Raw genomic sequence first — 20589 nt, forward strand, 5'->3', positions numbered from 1 at the left:
TCATGCCCATGGGAAAGCTCCATCAATCTGCCTTGTCCAGGGGAACTAAAGCGTAACAGCAGGGAAGGTGAAGAGCACAGCAGAGAGCCCTTTTCTGTATGGCAACATCTACACCTGTGGCAAATGGTGATTAGAAATCCCCTGAGAACACTGCACCGAGTGTCCCACCTTCCTGGAAGAGCACGTGTCAAGGATCTGCTCAAACTGACTCGTGGCGTGGCCAAAGGAGAGAGGAAAGGGAAGCTAACAGGTATCTCATCTTTAAACTGCATTTTGTTAGCCCCCTTCTAGCCCTGCTGAGTCACTCGCCCTTATCCCTAGTGATGTTTTCCACCAACAGCCCTTTACCTCACAGCCTAAGCCTGAGTTCACACATCCAAGCCAATGGATCTCTACACAGGGCACTTGGTCACTCAGCAGTTGCCTCCAGCATAAAGCAGGAGGGTTTCCCACTCCCCAGCCTTACACACACATCCTGGGGCAAAGAGTTGTAACTGGAGAACTGAGGATTTACAGGATCCATGTTCACAAACTGGTCTGCATCTACCTGGGTAGGACGAAGAACAAGCCATGACGTTTGCCAGAGTTTGATTATCTCATTACACAGGCTGTTGTATGACATCTTAGAGAACAGGCAGCTTTTTAACACCAGAGAGATCAGAAACAGTTACTTGGACCTATCCAGAGATTTGTTCTGCTCAGGAAACAGTAAGTGGCCTGAACTGATTACTTCATTTCTAAACAGCTTATGAAAAATCAGTATAGCACAGGTCTGGTTCTGGGAAAACATGCATCTTTCACAGAGGCATTGTTCTAATTCTGCTCTGTTGTTTTCAGTGCAGTTGAAGTCACCTTGAAACACCTTGTCTAGCTGCAGTAATCAGCTTCACAAGCAACCCCTCTCATACTTTACATCCAGAACTGAGGTGGAGTTTGAAATGTCGTCTTGGTTAAAGTGTACCAAAGCTGATAATGTAGTTAGGTAATAGATTCTTAGCAAGTTTCCTCCTCTCTTAAGCACGCTAGAACAGCATCAGCAACAGTCAAGACATTTGAAGATATATTTCTGTATTTATATCTGACATTAGATATTAAGTTAGTAAGTAAATGGAACCGAAAGAGAGCACGATGCTACCAGTCATGTCCCTCCATCCAAAGAGGTAAGTCAGAGCAGTTTATTTCAAGGCTGTAGTCACAGATTTCACTAAACCTACAGTTTTGAAAGCGACATGAGCCACTCTGGTCTTCTTCCTTCATCCACTGGGAAACATGCTGTAAGAGTTTACAGAGAACTTCCAAATTAATTCCCTCTCCATCCTGTTTCAACTCTCACTATAAGACAGACAAGTTGGTGTATGGGGGCTCTTAATCTGTTTATTCTTCCTTTAAAGTGATGTTTGCAGACTCGCTGTGGGATCTGCAGATGTGTCGGTTCCTGAGTGGTTGTAATGCAGTGCTGGCTGTCAACAAACGGCCACCGAGCTGATGCACCTCTACTGACATGACCAAAGAACAGCATATGTGAGAAGTGAAATGGGCACTTGGAAGACTAGCAGACTTCAGAAAAAGGAAAGAACACCCTTGGATAATGCGATCTTTGAAGGTGGAGGATGAACTGAAACCGCTATTGCCTGTGAGGAATTTTACTTTGCACAACCCTTAAAGCTATGAAATTCCTCTCAACATAAAAAGTGGAAAAAACCCACCAGAGAACAGACGGCTCATTTATGAACCAGTCTGGGTCATCTAGAATTTCTGCTAAGATTAAATTACACCCCTGCATGAATCACATTACTTTTTATCATAAAAGCTCTCCATTCTAACACCTTATTTACACAGATTACTAAACAAGTCACTACCACTTCAATCTGTAAATTAGTTTTAAATTGAAATATTTCCTAGTCCTCATTTTGTACCGAAGACAATACATACATACACATAAGGAGTAATACAGGTTCTAACTAATCACTGCAGTATCTTCTGATTATTTTTCTATCAGTTTAAAATAGTGACCTCTACACTGAGGTGCTAATATGTATATAAAAGCCTACACAAACAATATTGCACAAAGTAAGATTTATAATAGAGTAACATATTTTAGAGACCCTTATAAAGAGAAGAGTAATAATTGATATTAAAAAGATGCATCCAGAACTAACACAGCATCTTTGCTTTTGTCTAGTCTAACATAGTGTTTCAAATCTTTCCTACCCCAGTGAGGATTAGAACAAATAAAGTTATCTGGAGACAGCTTAAGTTGCACCAAAACCCAACTTGTACTCTAAATGTGGGGAGGGAGAAGGGAGGGAAGAAAGGGACAGGACTTTTCCTTCTGATGACTGGAAAGGGTGGTAGTAAATGGAGTGAGTGAAAGTCAAGTACAGATTACACAGTAACATCCAGAAATATTGAAAGATCAGTTAAAAACCATTGCTAGCTGACACTCTACACATTTAGCATGTGCCACTGATTTTTCCACAGTACCTGGGCACCCAGAAGCTACTCATGGAAAAAGCAGTTCAATGCCACAAGACTTTTTATTGTGAAAGAGTAATACAGAACTTCCTGGCATATGGACAGCCGCACTGTGTAAGTCAGTTACCAACTCAACGCTATTAAGTGCATCAGTACAAGGGAAAGTGTGATTTCATTGGACACATTATGACCTGACCAAAACAAGCTGCCAAGTTGGTTAGTATTTTAAAGCCTTAAAGTGCTCAAAGATAGCAGTTTCCTCCACAAGACTACCAATAAGTTCTTTAATTTTGACACTAGTATTAATCATGTTCAGGGAAGATGGATTTTGGAAGCAAAACCCTCACACCAAACAACGTAAGCAGTGCTATGAGAAGTGTTAGGTCAGTAAGTCATTGCATTTCAACAGGATCAGACACTTGCTTCAGTTAATTTTACTGTAAGAAATAAGAGATCAGTTTCTATAGCTTGTATATATAAACCCAACTTGTATATAAACCAACATGTCAAGAACAGATACCAAAAGTTTCACAAATCATCAAAAGTGCTGTGCTTTTTTTTTTCCTTTTTCTTTTGTTGTTGGGGTTTTTTTTAAGCAATTAAAATGAAATGGGGAAAGTCACTTTGCGAGTCTTCTACAAAAACCTCTCTTTCTGGTGAAGATCAGAGCTAAAGTAAAAGTAGGGAAATAACACTGACCAATGTCATTTAATCGGTTTATGTTCCTGGAGGAATTTCATTCTGACTTTGAGAAGATATTAAATATCTCTACTTAAACAGAAAGAAGTGGTAGACCACTGTTACAGGTTGTACTAAGGGGTTAAAATACAACTTGAATTTTGCATAATCTGTGTAAAAAAGATATGCTTGACATTTTGGAATGTCACCTTTCTTTATAGAATTATAGGCAAGATTTCTCCAATAAAACATAAGCCAGTTATAAAACTATAACTTCACATCAAAATTTTAAAAAGTTGTTAAAAAATGTTTGCTTATATACATATCACACAGCAGAGCCTGCATGATCCTGTGGATTGTGGTGCTGATCAGACTCTATTTTAAAACCTGGAAGGGGCTGGGCCGCCTGATCTGGTTGCACAAGTCCTGATATTGAAGAAAGAGAGGAGGAGAGCACCCCTGGTGTAAGCTGCATTTCTATACCTGGTTCTTCAGACTCTGTTTTTACACTCACACATTGGGGTTCACCTTCTGCCTCTGGATTTCCAGGAACACTACTGTTCGAGCTTGAATTGCTTTCTGCGTTTGGAGAGGTCTCCTCCACAGGGTGATACTGTTTAAGTCTTATGTGCCAGGCTAAGCTGCAGACTGCCGACACCGTTTTGAACTGATGAATGACATTTCTAGGGATGAAGTAGATGTCATTGTCACACAACTGAATTCTAGCATAGCGAATGCCTTCCCGTCTCATTTGGTTTAGTTTGGCTTCGTCCACCCATTGAACACACTGAGAGAAGGAAAAGGGTAAAGTTAGTGGTATACTCTGTTTAATCAACTCAGTATCCACCTACTTCCAACACACTTCCTGTCTAAACCGATGTTTAACAGGTAAAACGTGAAAGAGAATTGAACTTTTAAAACATAATTTGTCTAATGTGTACATCTTAGGAGAGGACAGTGATCAGTTGAGAACATTCTATAGTTACAGCTGAAAATAGCAGGTTCCACAGGAGGCCTCGCTGTTTTGGCTGCCAGGCCTGAGTTTAGATGCCTTCACATCCTGAACTTCACATCCTCAACCAACATCAGTATATTAGAAAAGGCAGAAACAGGCATACATGGCTTCTTAATCAACTACTAGTTGTTTCTATAGCAGGTATCAGGACTCACAACTTGGTGAAAAGGAAAAACAGCTGGACTACATGGTCACTGTACATCCCTTCCAACTGAACTATTCCGTTCTGAAACATGAGAAGACAAATAGCCCAGGAGAGCTGTGAGTTGAGGGCCACCAAGGATACAACAGTCCTGGCTACACTGTGAATCTGAAAATTGTCAGAAGCTACCACCAAAATGCTAAGAATGAGCTGTCACTAGGGAAGATTCAATACCTGTGACACTGGAGGTTCATGCAGGTCCAACTGAAGTCTCTGCACAACATCAGTGAAATCTTCAGCATGAAAACAAACCACATCTTTGGTTATACGAGGCTGGTCGCTCCTAAAGAAAGATGAGAAAACCAGGAGTTTTTAAACAACTGGACTTACAGAGTTACAACTCTTTCCAGCAGAAAGTCACTGAACCAACAACCTATTACAGTTTTACACTGCACACAAACAGTATCATCACTTCTCAATACACATATTACTTTGAAACAGATGTCTTTTTTTTTTTTTCCTTCATTTTACTCCTTTCTTGATACATGCATAACAGAAGTGATGTTTTCACGGACAAATAATATGCTAAAACATCAGAGAACTACGTTGAACCTGCCAGTATCAAAGTTTTCTGGTTTGCCTCAATTCTTCCATTAAACAGAATCATTCTGTATTAAAGGAAAACAAAAAGTAACCAAGTAATTCTGATGCCAAAGCAATGAGGAGCTGGGTGTTACTCAAGAGCTTTGAATAAGACTATAGGAAGTTCAGACACCTTTTATTGGTACCAAAATCTAATGATATTGCTAATGCTGCTATCCAATTTCTACTGGAATTGCTAGAAAAAAAAACCATGATGCAAGTCTAGCTTCTGTGCAAGGTGAACAGGAACATCCTGGGTACATGAAAGAAAAATACACTGTAGCTCTGAAATGAGTTACATTGAGGTCTTCTATTGCTATTACGGAAGTTAGCATTAATATACCTACTCAGGAAAAGAACAGTCGATGGTCCAGAAATTGTGTATTAAGGCTTATTTCATATATCACTAAAATTTTCTGCAAACTGCTGTTAAAACCCTTCTACTGTCTCAAGAAGAAGTTGAAAATAGGTATATAGCTTGTGAGTTTCAAGCTCTAGACAGCACATCTCTTTACAGAGTTTAAACCATCCCATTGATTAGGCTTGTTTTCCAAGGAACTGTCTTTTTTTAAGAGACAAAACCACTTTAGGATCACTCCCTCCTACGAGAACAGTTGCATTTCAGTGGCACTCACCATTCCCCAAACTGTACAGCCTTCAGAACACCAACAGCAGCTGTACTCTGCCAGTCAAACCCTTGGCCCACATGATCAGCGTGAGCTCTTGTTCTGTCTTCAAACAGAACCTCCCGGGGCTCACTGGTCCGAGGTAGGTACTGGAGATTCTTTATTTCATTCATTGACCTACAACATGAGAAAAAGACATACTAAAAATGTATGGGCTACTCAAAAATAAGTATTTGTATTAAAATAATCTTAAAAGTCTTGTGTGCTGCAGGCTTCAAAATCAAAACACTTCCCTCCTTCAAGATGCTCGTTCAACAAAAGACTGGAACAAATACAGCAAAGTACAGTTCAGGTTATGAAATCAAACTTCCAATAGATACTGAAGTTTAATTATTTGGGAGTGTGTCCTAAAATTCTGCTTGAAATTACAATTAAAACACGCTTCCAATTCTTTATCTCCTAAAGTTTGTTCCACAGCACACTCTTTGGGAAAGACACCAAGCATATATGTACCCCATGATATTTTTTGAAGGCAGACAGTATTTCAAGTGCTTTAACACTAACATTATAATGCAACATAAGCAGTGTAAGGATCTCTACTCTTTCAGAGCATTTAATCTCTCCTCACCACTAAATAAGTTCTTTCCACAGAAGTAAGATGAATAAAAGAAGTCTCCTGAAGGAAAATAAAAAGGGGTTTCAATCTTAAGAAAGCACTGATCTAGGATGTAGTGGTGAAATAAAATAACCATCACAAGTAACATGTCTGGTTTATCCACTGAGCCAGTTTGAAACGGAAACAAAACTCAAACCTGTGAATTAATCTTCTGAAGAACTACCTACACATACAGCATTTAGGTTTTATTCTCAAGTCTAACACAGACATAACTGCAATGTTTTACCTTTAACATGGAAAGGAAAACAAAACATTACCGGCGCCGTTTGAATGGTGATTTTGGCATATCAGCTGTTGGGATCATCTGCTCCCCTGGTCTCACCCACATTATGGGGCCATCATCACTTTGTGACCTGCACTGAAGTCTGAGACTAGAAAGAGTCCCCCAGGGCAAAGTCATCTAAAAGAAAACAAAAACAAAACAACCCACAAAACACACAATAACACAAAACACTGGGTGAGATAGAAAAATTAAATGATGCCTTTGGTAAAACTGGTTCAAATTTGCTGTCAAAAGAATTGCACAGAAACTAAAATATATTCAAGACATTGCAATATATTCCAACCTGACTTTATCAGACTTAGTTTTTAGGGAAGCAGATGATTATGCAGTGCCTCTACATGATAAATTATTTAATTTTTTAATTATTCTCACAACTGTTACTACCTAACGCAGTATCTTTCATTTGGACACAGGAAAAGAACATACCTTAGTAGCCCAAACAATAAGCACATCACTAGAGAAAATACTTTATGGTTTCTAATTACACTTGAAATAGATAAAACTCAGTCACTGCTTAAGTATCCACAGAGTTCTAAACAAGACACCACAAGTTAGTGCTTACTCTGAGAAATGGAGATTCTTCTAACATATCTAGGAATTCTGGGAAGTAGTCTCCAACTTCTTCATCCACAGCTCCAACAAGACTGATCTGCCGCATTGGTCCTGCTCGGTAGGTTCCACAGCAGTACGTTCGATTGACCTGAGTGGCCAGAAAGGAAAAGACAATACCAGCACAGCTTTAGTTCTGTTACAAGAGATTAAAATTGATTAATATAATACAGTAGGCCACAGCTCAGATGGATCTTGGGCTCATCCACATCTATTTCATTAGAGATGCTTTTGGGAATAGGCACAGAGCCTGTTTAGAACAGGTGCCCACAGGGTACCCAAGAGAAAGAACTGTCTGAACTACTGACAGGAAATACTTCTAAAGTTTGAATAATAGTGTTAGTATTTGCCTAATTCAGGAAGAATTCAGCTCTTCCAAGCTGACTTCAGAAAACCTCCTACACACAGTTTCATTTTGACTCAGTCTTTCAAGCAAGCTTCAAGTCTCTACTAATTGATGCAGCTGACTGTTGCTTCTACACTTCAAACTGTGTGCTACTGAAATACGTGCATTCTTCACTTCAGCCTAGAGGTCTTTCCCCTGTGACTGCAGTGAAAAAATCTCCGTGTCCATCAAGCAATGGCTCTAGTGATGTTGTTCTAGTGTATACACAAAATTGGTCCAAAACCAGAGGAAATGAGAGGTCCAGGTAGAAATCCAGTGGTCACCCACAACTTGACTACTACCATTTGCAGTATACCCTGCTGTCACTCCTGTGGCCAGAAACACTGTGATCTCACTCACTGCTTTTTGACATCCTCTGTAGCACGAACTGTCCCACTTTCCCAAGTCACCTGGAAACTTTTCTTGCCCATTTCCTGTTCCCAGAAGAGAACCACTGGCACCACTCCAGTGTTCTCTAGTCCCCTCCTGTGGACTGCAGCTGTAACACACCATACAGGTTGTGTGTAGATGCAGCAGCTATTCAATCCTAAAAGATCAGAAATCCTGCTGTAATTAGTCTGGTTTGTATACTCAGTTGTACTTAAGCTCCAACCTTCTATCACTCTTCAACAGCCTCTCTACATTCATCAAGTGGTTCCAGTGGTGAAAAGCTATGGCACATCTCCATGGCTAAAGTGGTGGGGCAGGCACAAAGGACTTTACTAGTAAATCTGCAATTTTATAATCACATTCAGAAGTGTGATACCTTTTATAACTCATGTATAGATATATTTATGAAGCAGCTTGGTTTTAAGGTTTTTAGTTTTAAGTTCTGCAATTTAGCTAACAAACCAGATGTAGGTGAACTATTCCATGAAGCTGTTAAAGGTAAATTAGGAGAGACTAACAAGGCAAGAGTTACAGTTACTGCTGCAGTACTTTCCTCTAGCAGCAACCGTAGATATTTAGCTGCTTAATTACAGGAGTTCAGCTCACTCCTATTTCCAGAGTTCTTTCTTTAGCTTTGTATATACAGAGTTGGCAGTTCTGCACTGACGGCACACAGGGTTTAATTAAAAGCTAAGAAGGAGCCAAAGATGACTTCACATACAGTTTTATTCCTCAGCTGTAAGCCAACTACTGCACTGCATCACCTCTGCCTTCACGTGCTGCGGTTTACGTCCCAAGTCACTCTCAGAACTGCATGGGGCAGCTCAAGCACTCTACAAGTCCATCAAGAAGAGCAGCAGCAGCTGGATAAGCGTATACAGACTTTCTGGCGTTGACCATGCAGATTTATGAGCCAAGCACTACCTTGAGAGGCTGCTAATTCTTTTTGGCTGTTGCCCTAGAAGAAAGTCTGCAAATCCGATTAGAACACTGCTGATGAAGGGTCATAGCTAACATCAGTAAAGTGGAATGATTTTTACTGTGAGAGTGGTGAGGCACTGGCAAAGGATGACACCAAAGTGGTAAGTGTTCCGTTCCTGGCAGTGTTCAAGGCCAGGTTGGATAGAGCCTTGGGCAATACAGCAGGGGGCTGGAACTGGATGACCTTAAAGTCCTTTCCAACCCAAACTATTCTGTGATTCTACTAGCTAACCAGAATCCAATCCAGAACACTGGAAAACCACATTTATTTGGAAGTTAATGGAAAACTACAGCATTAATGGAAATTGAAAACTACAGCATTAATCTATGCACCCTATGGGAGTATTAAGGCCTGAAATGCTCTGGTCCTTAAGCCAGTTCAGTTTAACTACCTGGTACTGTTAAAGTAAGTGGAGATAGACTACTTCCAGATGAGATTTGTTTCACTGAAGCCACCTGTTGAGAGGCACTAGTATTTCACAAGTCTCTGTCCCAAGTTAAACGTATTATAATACCATACACAGCTATTCTCTGTAATTTTTTGCACAGGGAATAAAAACTAGAAGCTTTAGCATTATTTTAATGCACTGGAACGCAATATAAAAATAAAATTGAAAAGCTGTAAAAAGAGACACTAGAAATACTTTAAGGAAAACCTGGATTTCAGTGTTTTGCTAGTTTCTGTTAGAGCTTAGATATGTGCACTACACTTGAGAATTCAAATCAGGATATATTTACACTGAAAACACACATCAACTCATGGCAATCCCCAGCAGGCTGCAGTATTCATCTCAAGCACCTCAATCACAGGGGAAGCAGTCTACTAGATTAGATGCTGTAAAACATTCCTTCACATGTAGTTTCTATTTCATCCTTGATTCCTCCAGCACAGCACAAATACTAATACCATTTGCTTGGTTAGTGGTCTCAGGAATAAGGAGTATGCCAAGACCTTCTGTGTAATAACAAGCATTTTCATGCCAAGAACATGGATCTACTCATGGGACACTAAACCACCCAGGCATAAAGGAAGAACAAGTAACCTCCTTGTTGCACCTTCTTACAAGCTACTTTGACATGTCATTTGCAAAGTGCTCCAACAGCTACATTCATTTCACAGCCATCTTCATGCACCCCTGTATTTCAGGGAAGACAGATGAGACTACGGAAAACCTGAAGTCATTTTGTTCTATCCACTAGGACCTTTCTCAAAGTTTCTTCTGTTTTTTTTTTCTTTTTTTTTTTTCATTTGTTTGGGGTTGGGGGGGAACACTTTTTTTTTTGGGGGGGTGGTTTTTTTTGTTTAATGGCCAGTTCCTAGGAGCTGGGTCATTCTAGTTCTTATAGCTGTCAGAAGTTGGTAACTTACTACCACAACACCTTCATTGCTCTCATCACTTCACTATGCTTCTTAAAAAGCATCAGTGGATCACATGAGTTACTAACTGCCACTATCTACAGATCAGGTCAATACAGATCTTCCCTGCTGTAAAAGGACCATCAGGCTGGTGAGACCACGCAGGTGTCCTGTGCCCTTTCAAAAGGCCAGACAGCTATCACTACCCTGTGTGCCTCCTACTCCATACAGGACCACACTAAAAGTTAGAGGCATATTTGAAATTAGTTCCTCAGTGTTCATGGAGACACTTTATAGCAGCTGAATGATGTGCCTATCAGTGTTCCTCAGTTCCTCAGTGTTCATGGAGACACTTTATAGCAGCTGAATGATGTGCCTGTCAGTGTTTCACACACAACAGTGAGAACAGAAGTAGACAGCACATTACTGAGATAATTCAGACCCTGCCTCGTGAAGGGGTAAGCAAGCAGTATCCTTGTACTGGATTACTTTCCCTACCCCTGTAGAGAAAGAGGACGCACAGAAAAGGCATAAGCTCGAGACAAAAGAGGTTAAGTTTCAGAAGTTGCTCTTTAGTTTCAAGAAAAGCATGAATCAGTTGACAGTGACGATATTTTAGCATGTCAAGTTAGTTACAAAACCAACCACACAAACACTTTGCTAAAAGCAAGAAAGCCAGAACACAAGGCAGCTTACTATTTACAACAGAAGGGAAAGAGGACAGTGTGACATGCCATTACAGAAAAGGTTATGTTTGACTAAAACATGTCAAATATTTCATTGGGCAGTATTATGTGGCTTAAGTATAAACCAAGTTAAGTTCATAGTGCAGAGGCACAATTTCTCCATTTCATATTTTGATAGCTTCTGCTAAAGAAGCTGTCCTTCCAGAATAAGGGGATCTTCTTCCAGGAGTAAGAAAAGATGGGGCACAAAACCAAACTGTGATATTGTTCATTAACCAAAGCTGCAAGGAATATTTTAAACTCTTCCAACTGTATAATACAGGAGTAGGAAAGCTTACCCTATTATCACCCATCACCTCCTTCTCCCACCTCCTTCCCAGAAGGAACAGCAGCTTATGTAAAACCTACTTCCCCCAACTCTTTCGTGGCCTCTTCCCAGAACCCCCCCTCCCCTTTGTGACAGTTTAACTGCTCTTTGGACCATACAGAGACTCAATCAAGTCCTTTTTGGGGTGGGGGGAATAAAAGGGAAAAGCAGAAGTGGTTTTTCAAGTCTAACTATATTCCTATTCACCGAGTAGACCTAAAAGCAGCTGTTCTTAAAGAGCTGATAAGGAAATAAATATTCATTCTAATTGCACTGCTAAGAACTTTCAAACTGTAGTATGCTCTCGAGTGAAGAAAGCTTACAAGTTACTGTTCAGTGATTTGAGTCTTGAAGGATCCTAGTGCAACTGAATAGCTTCAAACTAAAGCTCAGCTTTAGCACCGAAGCATTAGAACAAATGAGGCAGAACCAATGCAAAAAAGAAAATCCAGAAAGCACTGAAGCTTAATTATTTTAATATGCATAAACCATAGTTAACAAACATTAGAGTGCTTTTTAATAAGCATTCAGTTTATATTGTCCTCACTGTCCTGAGAGCAAATGAATTAACTCTCTTGCAAGGTTAATTATCACTTGACTTTTATTTAGCCTTCCAGATTAAAGTCCTTATTTTGAACTGGAGTCACTTCCTACTCCAATTCAGTTTGTCTGAAAAGGCGTACAACCAGCTAAATGTTGTACAAGCCAAAGGCCACATTAACTTTTAGTTCATTTGAAGTTTACAGATCCTATTTTAAATTCTTGATACCAAGTCTCCAGGACTAAAGACTACCCAATCCCAGAATCCCCCTGCCACAGTATGGCTCAGTATAGCAAACAAGTCCATGCATACAGAAGGTTCAACCTAGAATGGAGGTGACTTAAAAAACAAGTATCTTCAACTAAAAATAGTATCATAACTACAGTGTACAATCCTGTAACATGCTTAATCTTCAGAAAAATAACCATACAGTGCTTCTGTATTGTACAATTCTCATACAGGAAGGTCCAAAAGTGAAGCTTAGCCAATCTGCTGATTCCTCAACAGCACTGCCAAGGAACAGCAATGAACCAGACTTAAGCAAGGTATTTTAGTGTTCTCTATTAAGCTAGCTTCCCAAACTTGAGTCTCGGCAGTGTGCAGACATGACTGAATCCACTACCAATTTAAATGCATCTTTAAACTAGATACTTTACTATCATCTACATTACCTGAAGAGTCCCGCTTCAGCTGTCTTAGGAGTCATAATTCTACTTCTGTTTGCTCAGTGTGTGAACTTCACTAACATACAGAAAGGATTAACCAGGTCAAGCTGAAGCTGTCTTCAGAGAGGCATTTTAGACTAAGTGAACCTCATGTCACGACTAATCTTAATCAAGTTTAGACAGTACTTAAAATAGAATTAACTGAAATACCAACACAGACTATAACCCAGTGAAGCCATACACTCGTCACATGTATTTATAGTATAAGCTATTCACGTTCACAAGACATTCACCAAGTACAATTGTTAAATACCCAGTTGGCACCATTTAGCCATTTTAGGGGATCACCACATGTACTCAAATTAGAATGTAATCATGATTCCAAAGAACAGAGATAAATCTTTTAATATAAAGGACACCAAAACCTAAACTGTGGACAAGTTTCACATCTGCAGAGCAAAAGTGGGTACTGTGCAGAAGTGCAGCAGTCTGTATGCTCAGACTGGTTTTGGAGTACTAAGCACTCTGATGCAGCTCTGTCAATGCAAAGAATTACTTAAACCAAGAAACAGAAGCTGGTTTAAAAAATCAGTGCTGCAGCAGCTATTCATTGTCAAATTCATAAGCTAAGAGTCAGAATTACTGATTCAATAGTATCTATGATTTAAAGACTCCCTAAGTGACCACGCAGGAACCTTCTGTTAAGCAGTGTTTTTCCAATGCAAACCTTCCTGATAGGCATTTGATAAACTCTGGAAAGATCCACCCACAAACATTAGGATTTCAAAATCTGTTACTAAGATCTGTTCCAACAGCACTCTGAAACAGAGTTTCAGGGTTTTCCTTCTGACAGGTGAACCAGTAAAGGTAATTAAGGTCTTGAATCAAGACTTTAAAAAGTAATCAGTAGTAATCAGACTACACTAAGCAGGGAGAAGTTTTTATTCCACCTGAAAGTCATTTATCTCATCTGTAACATTGCTGTATGCCCACAGATACTTTAAAGCTTGATCACAGGAGTCAAATGCAACAGATTTTCATATGGGAATCTTGAAATTAACATAGTTATTACTGTTGCATCCATTTAAGCTACATGGAAATACAGTTTGAGAATTTAAGATACCTGAAGTGCAAATCAAGGTAGTATATAAAATTAAAGCCTTTTTTAAAGGCAATTAAAAAGACAGTCTAACCAACACTCTGAAGCTGGAAAGTTTAAGCATCCAGCAACAGCTACTGATAGAATTAAGATATTAGAACACACTTATTTGTTGTGAATGACACACTAAATCCTGAAAAGTAATGTCATTGCAAAAAACCACCCAGATTACTGAACAGAAAAAGCAACGTTAGTACTTGCAATCTATGCAACTCTTAATACAGACTTGGCTATTGCTTTGAACCATGTCAGCATTCTCTCAAGTACAGAAGATCAGCTGAAAGCCTGCAAGAAGATCATGGCAGATCTTTCACATTTAGCAGTGTCTGAAGTGTGATCCGTAGTCTCAACATCACCTTTTTTTCATCTGCTTGGAAGAAACATTTTGCCTCACCTATTTTAGGCCATCCCTGCTGATTACAGAATAATCAGATCTAGGTGCCCTGCAACTTTTATGCCTTTAAATAGCTCTTACCTGAGAGTGAAAATTTGAAATTGTTGTTGTTTCAATGTCCTTCTTGCCCAGAATTTCCATTTTCACTGGAGTGTTAGGAAAGTTAAAAGCAAAGTAATCCAGGAAGTCTGGTAAATAAGCAGCTGCTCCATGCACTATGGCTAAAGCATAGTAAGCTGCATTTTTATCGTTTTCACTGAATGACAATGCAAGAAACTCTTCGGCAAATCTCTCCATCTCCACTGGAGACAAAAATGAGAGTTCATCCATGTAAGCATGAAGGACCAGAGCACCACCATTGGACTGATGTTCTTCATGAATGAAGTTACTAAATTTAGTGCCAGTTTTCAAGAAGCTGCTGCGAACAGAATGCTCCTGGTGTGTCACAAATGGTGTTTGTACTCCCTGGGGTATTCGATATTCCTGCATACCCAAATTCAGTCTGCAGAGCTGCTCATCCTTCAGGTACCTGAAGGATTCCTTGTTCATTTCCAAGTTATCACACTGTCCTTGAGAAAGAGTCTCCTTGTCAATGCGAGTCAGTCCAGCACACACCGTCTGCACTTCTTTGTTGTACATCTTCAGGCGTTTCCCCCTCATATCTTCCCGATGTTTCTTTTTCTTTTTTTTCTTTATCTTCTTCATAATAAGACTGTCAGCTCGCTGGGTTTTGCCATTTTCATCTGGAGTTTCTGGCAGCGACAATAAAGAGAAGATTAGAGTTCTGCAGTTGAGGCATGTTCACCCCTAAAGAATTAAACCCTCCCATTTGCTAAAGCTCTCTATTCCCAGGAAGTAATACCTTAACTTACAAGACTTTAATTGTACAACAAAAACTGCTATACCTCTGGTTATTATGCAAAGAAGACTTTGAATTATGGAAATCTTCCAAAACTCAAGCTTAATACTTTAGAGATAGTTCATATTTTAAGAGAAGTATTAGAATACCTTCAAAGGGAATCCATATTCCCAAGCATCTGTAAGTACATTAATAACTCCTGACATTTAAGGCAGTGCCATGCAGGGAAGAGGATAAACAAGTTAACAAGTAACATTTAAACATTAATACTTTCATTACAGAACACTACCCTGATTTTGGATACACACTATAGGAGCAAAACTGCAAAGGAAGAGGCACAAATATGTAAGGCAGTCAGCTTTCTGGACAAGAAAAAACTCCAATTAAAATAGCCTTACACCGCTGATCTTTTTATTAAAGGATATGAATCATCACATCTTCAGCTATCTGTCACCAGTCTTAACTACTCAGTTAAATCGGAGCTAGAAATTAAGAGAAGGTTGGTTGGTTTAGGTGTTTGGCTGGTTGATTTGGTTTTTTTTTTTAAGGCTAATCAACCTCAAAAAGGCTAAAGGCTGAGAGAGAAAAAGTAAAGTAGTTCTGTTTGGCAAAATGTAATAGTTTAACTGCTCATCTTTTAGGAATAAAAACTAATTCAAATAGTAGTTAGCAAATGACAGTGGTAGTTAGAAATCTCGCTGGTCCAGCTGTTAAAAAACTCAATTGCCAAGACAAGTCTCTAATCTACCTGAATCAAAGAACTATTTCATGCCACAATTCACACAAACCTCCAAGAGCCATGTTACCACGAGAGCTGTGGGGGTCCAAACAACTGCTGAAGGCAACATCAGACTGGAAGATGCAATGGCTAAAGTTTCAGTTTCCTGCAGCACAGGGCTCTGTGCTAACGGAATTTCCTTTCTGCCTGTCTGCAAAGCTATCAAATTTGTATTTCCTCTTTACTCTCCTGCAGTTCTTCAAGAAAAAAATAAACATGTTACACTGATCTATGAGAAAGGGTGTAAGGATATATACATGCAGCTTCAAGTTAGTCTAATCAGTGTTTAACAATATCATTACTAGGCTGGTCTCGGAGCTCTTCACTACAGACAGCTGACCTTCGAAGCAGCCTGGCATAGTGAACAGAATTACTCATGAAGCAAAGAAAGAGTCGATTGCTTAATACTAACTTCATACGATTGTCTTAGGACCTGAAATACAAGTTCACACGCTACTGCTGTTAGCCTTTACAAACAGCAAATGCCCTTATTTTTATATTACACCTAGGGAAACCAGGAAAAGAAAGGTGGTAGCACTTGTTTTGGTAGGTCAACTGAAACAGTTCTTTGAATAAGCTTTTCTGCAAGTCTCAGAAGTTGAGGCTGCATAAGCTTACTCAATCACTAAGCTCTCAAGTATAGATACTGCTTTACTAACTGTAACAAACATACTAATTACACAGAAGATCTTTGTTCTGTTGGAGCCAGATTCCGAGCTGAAACTAAACAAGAATTTCATGGCACTGCCAAGCTGTTGGAAATACTTCCTGTAGGTACTTCTAAATTAATTTTTGGTTATGTGTCTTATTTTGATTATTTCTAATTCTTGACATAGTTTAGAAAACCTCAGACACGCACTAGTTTTAGTTCAGAGCACCTGCCTGCTTGAAGATATCCCCTAATAGCAGGCACACAACTAGCACTCTGCAGTTTGGAACTTCCAGTGAAGACTGGTCTCTTTTCAGGGTAAAAGATATCCCAACTGTGCTGTATCCACTGAACACAGCAGAGTCCCACTACAGCAGTGAGACCAACATCTGTATTAAGTAAAGCTAGACAGTGACACGACGGTAATGCCTGACAGTCTTGAAGCAAAGAGTTTTAATTATTCCTTTAAATAAACAGAATGCCTCCAGTACCTCAAACACAAGGAAAGCTACAGAAAGGTCACTAAACTACAGGCATAGCAGCAGTGCAAATAACTGCACTAGTCTAAAACATCACATAACTGAACACACCAGTATTGCTACTGACCAGCAAAACCACTGGAGATGATTGTTGTCACTCATGGCTGAAGCCAAGTATAGTATAGTCAAAGAAATAGACAATTAATGGGATTATACTTACAAATAACACCTGATAGCTAGGAAAACAAACCCAGCCTCGTCCCAAAACTCACTGCACACCTTCAGTAGAGGACAAGTAGCGCTGAGTGTCACGCCTTCCAGCACACAGACACCTTTCCTTTGCTAACCTGGAATTCAGTCAGCAGTTTTAACAGTGTTTAAGCCTTTATTAAAAGAAGGCCTCATTTGACTACTTGTTTAGAGCTGACATACAGTGACACTCCCAATCTACTTGAGATATAGTACTTCTCTGTTATCAAGCTAAAGTTTGGAGTTACAGTCCAGTGGCTTTTATAGTCACTATTCAAAGACAGTTGAGAAGAAGCATTAAACCAAGTGAAAAGTCTCTCCCCATAACAGCTTTGCCCTTTCTTACGGCAGCACTCTCTAGAGTTTACAGTACAAACTTAACTTTGTAAGCAGTGTATCTTCAGCACAATAACTTCACATATACTCCTGAAGTGTGATTCACATTAATATATATTACAGCAACTTTTGCAATGGTTTTTTATTTATGTTGCTCTCCCCAAGAAGCTTTTTGCTATCACAAATAAGTGATTAGAACAAAAATAATCATTCTGTACCGTGGAAAAAAAAAAGGAAAAAAAAAACAAAAAACAAAACTTGGCCTTCATTAAAGCAATCTCAGGCTATTTAACTCAAGAAAAACACCACACAAACCACAACACCTTCTCAGTTCTGGTGTAAGTTAACGCAGGCACGGCAGGAAGAAAGCTTTACTTTGGAAGTGCTCCCACTGTGAGCTGCGCAGAGGGCAGCCCGGGCCGGCAGCGCTGGAGCCCCGCTCGCCCCGTAGCTCAGCCCCTGCCACACGCTACCGGGCTCCGGGTCCCGGTGGGACACAGCGACGCGCCCCGCTACGACCAGGGCCAGCGGCGGGGTCCAAAGCCACGGAGCGCTCACCCACCTTTGCCCACCGCCACCTGAACACGCACAGGGCACCGAGAGCCGCTTTCTCTGCGGCTCCCACCGGGACCGGTGAGGCCGAGTCGGAGCCGGCCCCACCGAGCCCGGCCGGCCACGGACGGCGGAGTGCGAGGCCGCCGCTGAGGGCTGCGGCAGGCAAGCTCCGCCGGGTACGATCCGCACGGGCCGAGCGAGCGCCACCGGTCAGCCCCGAGCCCACACCCGTTCCGCCTGCTCACCTCGCTTGCTGGGCCGCCCGGCTGCCCCGTCCGCGGGGCTGCCCCGCCTCGCCTTCTGCGGCTGCCCGGCGGCCAAACGGCCGGGCTCGGGGCCGGCGGCAGGGCGATGCCGATGGTGGTGGTGGTGGCGGCGCTCCTCCAGGGCGGCGGGCGGTGGCAGGCTGAGCGGAGAGAAGGTGAAGAGCCCGGCGGCGGGCAGGCCGGGCAGGGCGGCCGGGGGCAGCGGCTCCGCCGGGCCGGGCCCCGCCAGCAGCGGTTGGTTCAGCCGGGCCCGTTTAGCGCCCGCCGCTTCACCAGAGGGACCCCGCCTCCGGCGCCCGCCGCCGCGGGGCCGGCCGGGCCGGTCCCCTGAGGGGAGCTGGGGCGGCTCCTCCGCGGCTCGGGGCACGGCGCGCACCGCAGCGACCTGCGCAGCCATTTCGCAGCCTCCCTCACATACATTTAAATGGGCCCGAGCCACAGGAGGCGCCCGCGCGCAGGCGCAGCAGCCCCGCTCGCCTCCCTCCGCCGGGAGCTGTAGTTCGCGCCGGAGCCACGGGAAGTGTAGTGCGCGCCAGGGCGCCTGCGCGGAGGGTAGCGCAGGCGCGCTGTAGGTGTCATGGCGGCGGCGGCGGCAGGGGCTGAGGTGTGCGGTGGGCTCGGGATGACCCGGCAGTACCGCAGCAAATAAACGTTGTTTGTACGGCATTGCTCGCGCGTTAGCATCGAATCACCTGGGTTGGGAAAGCCCTTTCAGCTCATCCGGGCCAACCTTTACCCCAGCACTGCCAAGGCCATCCCTAACCCGTGGCACTGAGGCCTCGTCTCCACACTGTGTGAACGCTTGCAGGGACGGTGACTGCAGCCCTGCCCTGGGCAGCCTGTTCCAATGCCTGAGCACCCCTGGGGAAGGAATTGTTCCTCAGCTCCATCTAAACCTGCCCTGGGGCAGCTTGAGGCTGTTTCCTCTTGTCCCACCCCTCGTTACTTGGGTGAAGAGACCAACCTCACCTCGCTATGATACCAGGAAATAAAGGGTTAACATTGTGCCTGCTTGCTGAAGCAAGCAGTCGCTGTGCTTGGTGAAGCAGAACCATAGGAGTCAAAGTTGCTAGAACGGTGAAGCAGAATTGCAGGAGTTACAGGCTGCGAGGCAGAATTGTAGTAGATAAGATTCATAACATTGAAGACATTCTTGTTTAAAGAAAGAAAAGGAACAAAAGATAGCCAGAGTAACAACATTTGCAAACTTGACAAGTTTCTGCTTTAAGATAAGTAAAACCGGCTTGTACCGAACCTGAGGTTTGGACAGGAGCCGAAACCCCATTGAGTATGTGTGAAAGCAAGAGATTACTCGCAGTGATGAAGAGGAACTACAGGCCTTCATCCTCACAACCCCGTAACGACCACCACCAGGAGGCACTGTGCAGGCGCACCAACGGGAGGAATGTCAGGAAACTAATTATAATCCTAGACGGGAATACGTTTTGCGTATGTATTAGGTGTGAAGCAATCCCATGTTTAAGTAATCATTATATGTAATATAAACGAACTGAGTGGCAACGGAAGGGTGTGCATCCTGTTGGAGGAGCAATCCCCATGCGCCTCAGCGCTGAATAAAAGCACACCTACTTTACAACTCTAACGAGTTGTGGAGTCAATCCGCGTATCAACTACAACCTCTTGTCAGGTACTTACGGAGAGCAATAAGGTCCCCCTGAGCCTTCTCCAAACTGAACACTTCCAGTTCCCTCAGCCCTTCCTCCTGACACTCAAGAAGGCTGGTAGTGACTTTGCTGTCCTGTCCATAGCAGTAAACACTGCTCCCAGTGCCACCTCAGCCCGAGCAAGGAGGGGACAGAGGGGACGAGCTGGCAAGGGGAGCCAGCGCTTGGAGATCAATGTCCTGCAGGCGTTACACAGGATCTCTGATCCATTATAAAGTACTCCATCAGTTCATGTGGCCACTCAGCACTGCCTGCCTGCCCGAACTGGAGCTCTGTGGAACGTGAGGTAAAGTGGCTGTGGTTGGTGGGGTGGTCCTGCTGAGGTGACATGGTGGGCGGCACGTCGGGGCAAGGCACTGAGGTGAGGCCTCCGCCAAACACTTGACACAGGGAGATTAAAACCCTGGAAGGCCTTTTTGTTGTTTTGTGCTGTTGAAAAAATGGGTCACTTCAGTGGAAAATAGAATAGAATCATAGAATAGTTAGGGTTGGAAAGGACCTTCAGATCATCCAGTTCCAACCCCCCTGCCATGGGCAGGGACACCTCCCACTAAACCATCTCACCCAAGGCTCTGTCCAAGCTGGCCTTGAACACCACCAGGGATGGAGCATTCACAACCTCCCAGGGCAACCCATTCCAGTGCCTCACCACCCTCACAGTA

At 42.3% G+C, this 20589-nt stretch overlaps 1 protein-coding gene across 1 annotated transcript; it reads right to left on the bottom strand.

Moving 5' to 3' along the window:
* Positions 1–2518: 2518 nt before the first annotated feature.
* Positions 2519–18654, bottom strand: RSBN1 (round spermatid basic protein 1). Its single transcript, XM_057426874.1, has 7 exons — positions 18222–18654; positions 14153–14823; positions 7100–7237; positions 6512–6654; positions 5588–5755; positions 4545–4653; positions 2519–3940 (listed from the first exon to the last, which is right to left on the bottom strand). The coding sequence occupies exons 1-7, from the start codon at positions 18637–18639 to the stop codon at positions 3479–3481; spliced, it is 2109 nt and encodes a 702-aa protein (XP_057282857.1). The 5' UTR covers positions 18640–18654; the 3' UTR covers positions 2519–3478.
* Positions 18655–20589: the final 1935 nt, after the last annotated feature.

This window comes from Pezoporus wallicus, unplaced genomic scaffold (genome assembly GCF_028554395.1).
Source record: "Pezoporus wallicus isolate ANWC-B61680 ecotype Strahan unplaced genomic scaffold, APGP_CSIRO_Pwel_v1 contig_11646, whole genome shotgun sequence".
Classification (NCBI taxonomy): Eukaryota; Metazoa; Chordata; class Aves; order Psittaciformes; family Psittacidae; genus Pezoporus; species Pezoporus wallicus.

Bases quoted from the DNA above. Each gene is read 5' to 3' on its own strand.
- RSBN1 (XM_057426874.1), bottom strand. From the start codon at position 18,639: ATGGCTGCGCAGGTCGCTGCGGTGCGCGCCGTGCCCCGAGCCGCGGAG. The intron at 6,655-7,099 runs GTAAGCACTAAC...GTTTTCTTTTAG, and splicing joins AAGAATCTCCATTTCTCAGA to ATGACTTTGCCCTGGGGGAC. The intron at 3,941-4,544 runs GTATTGAATCTT...TCCTTCTCTCAG, and splicing joins ATGAACCTCCAGTGTCACAG to TGTGTTCAATGGGTGGACGA.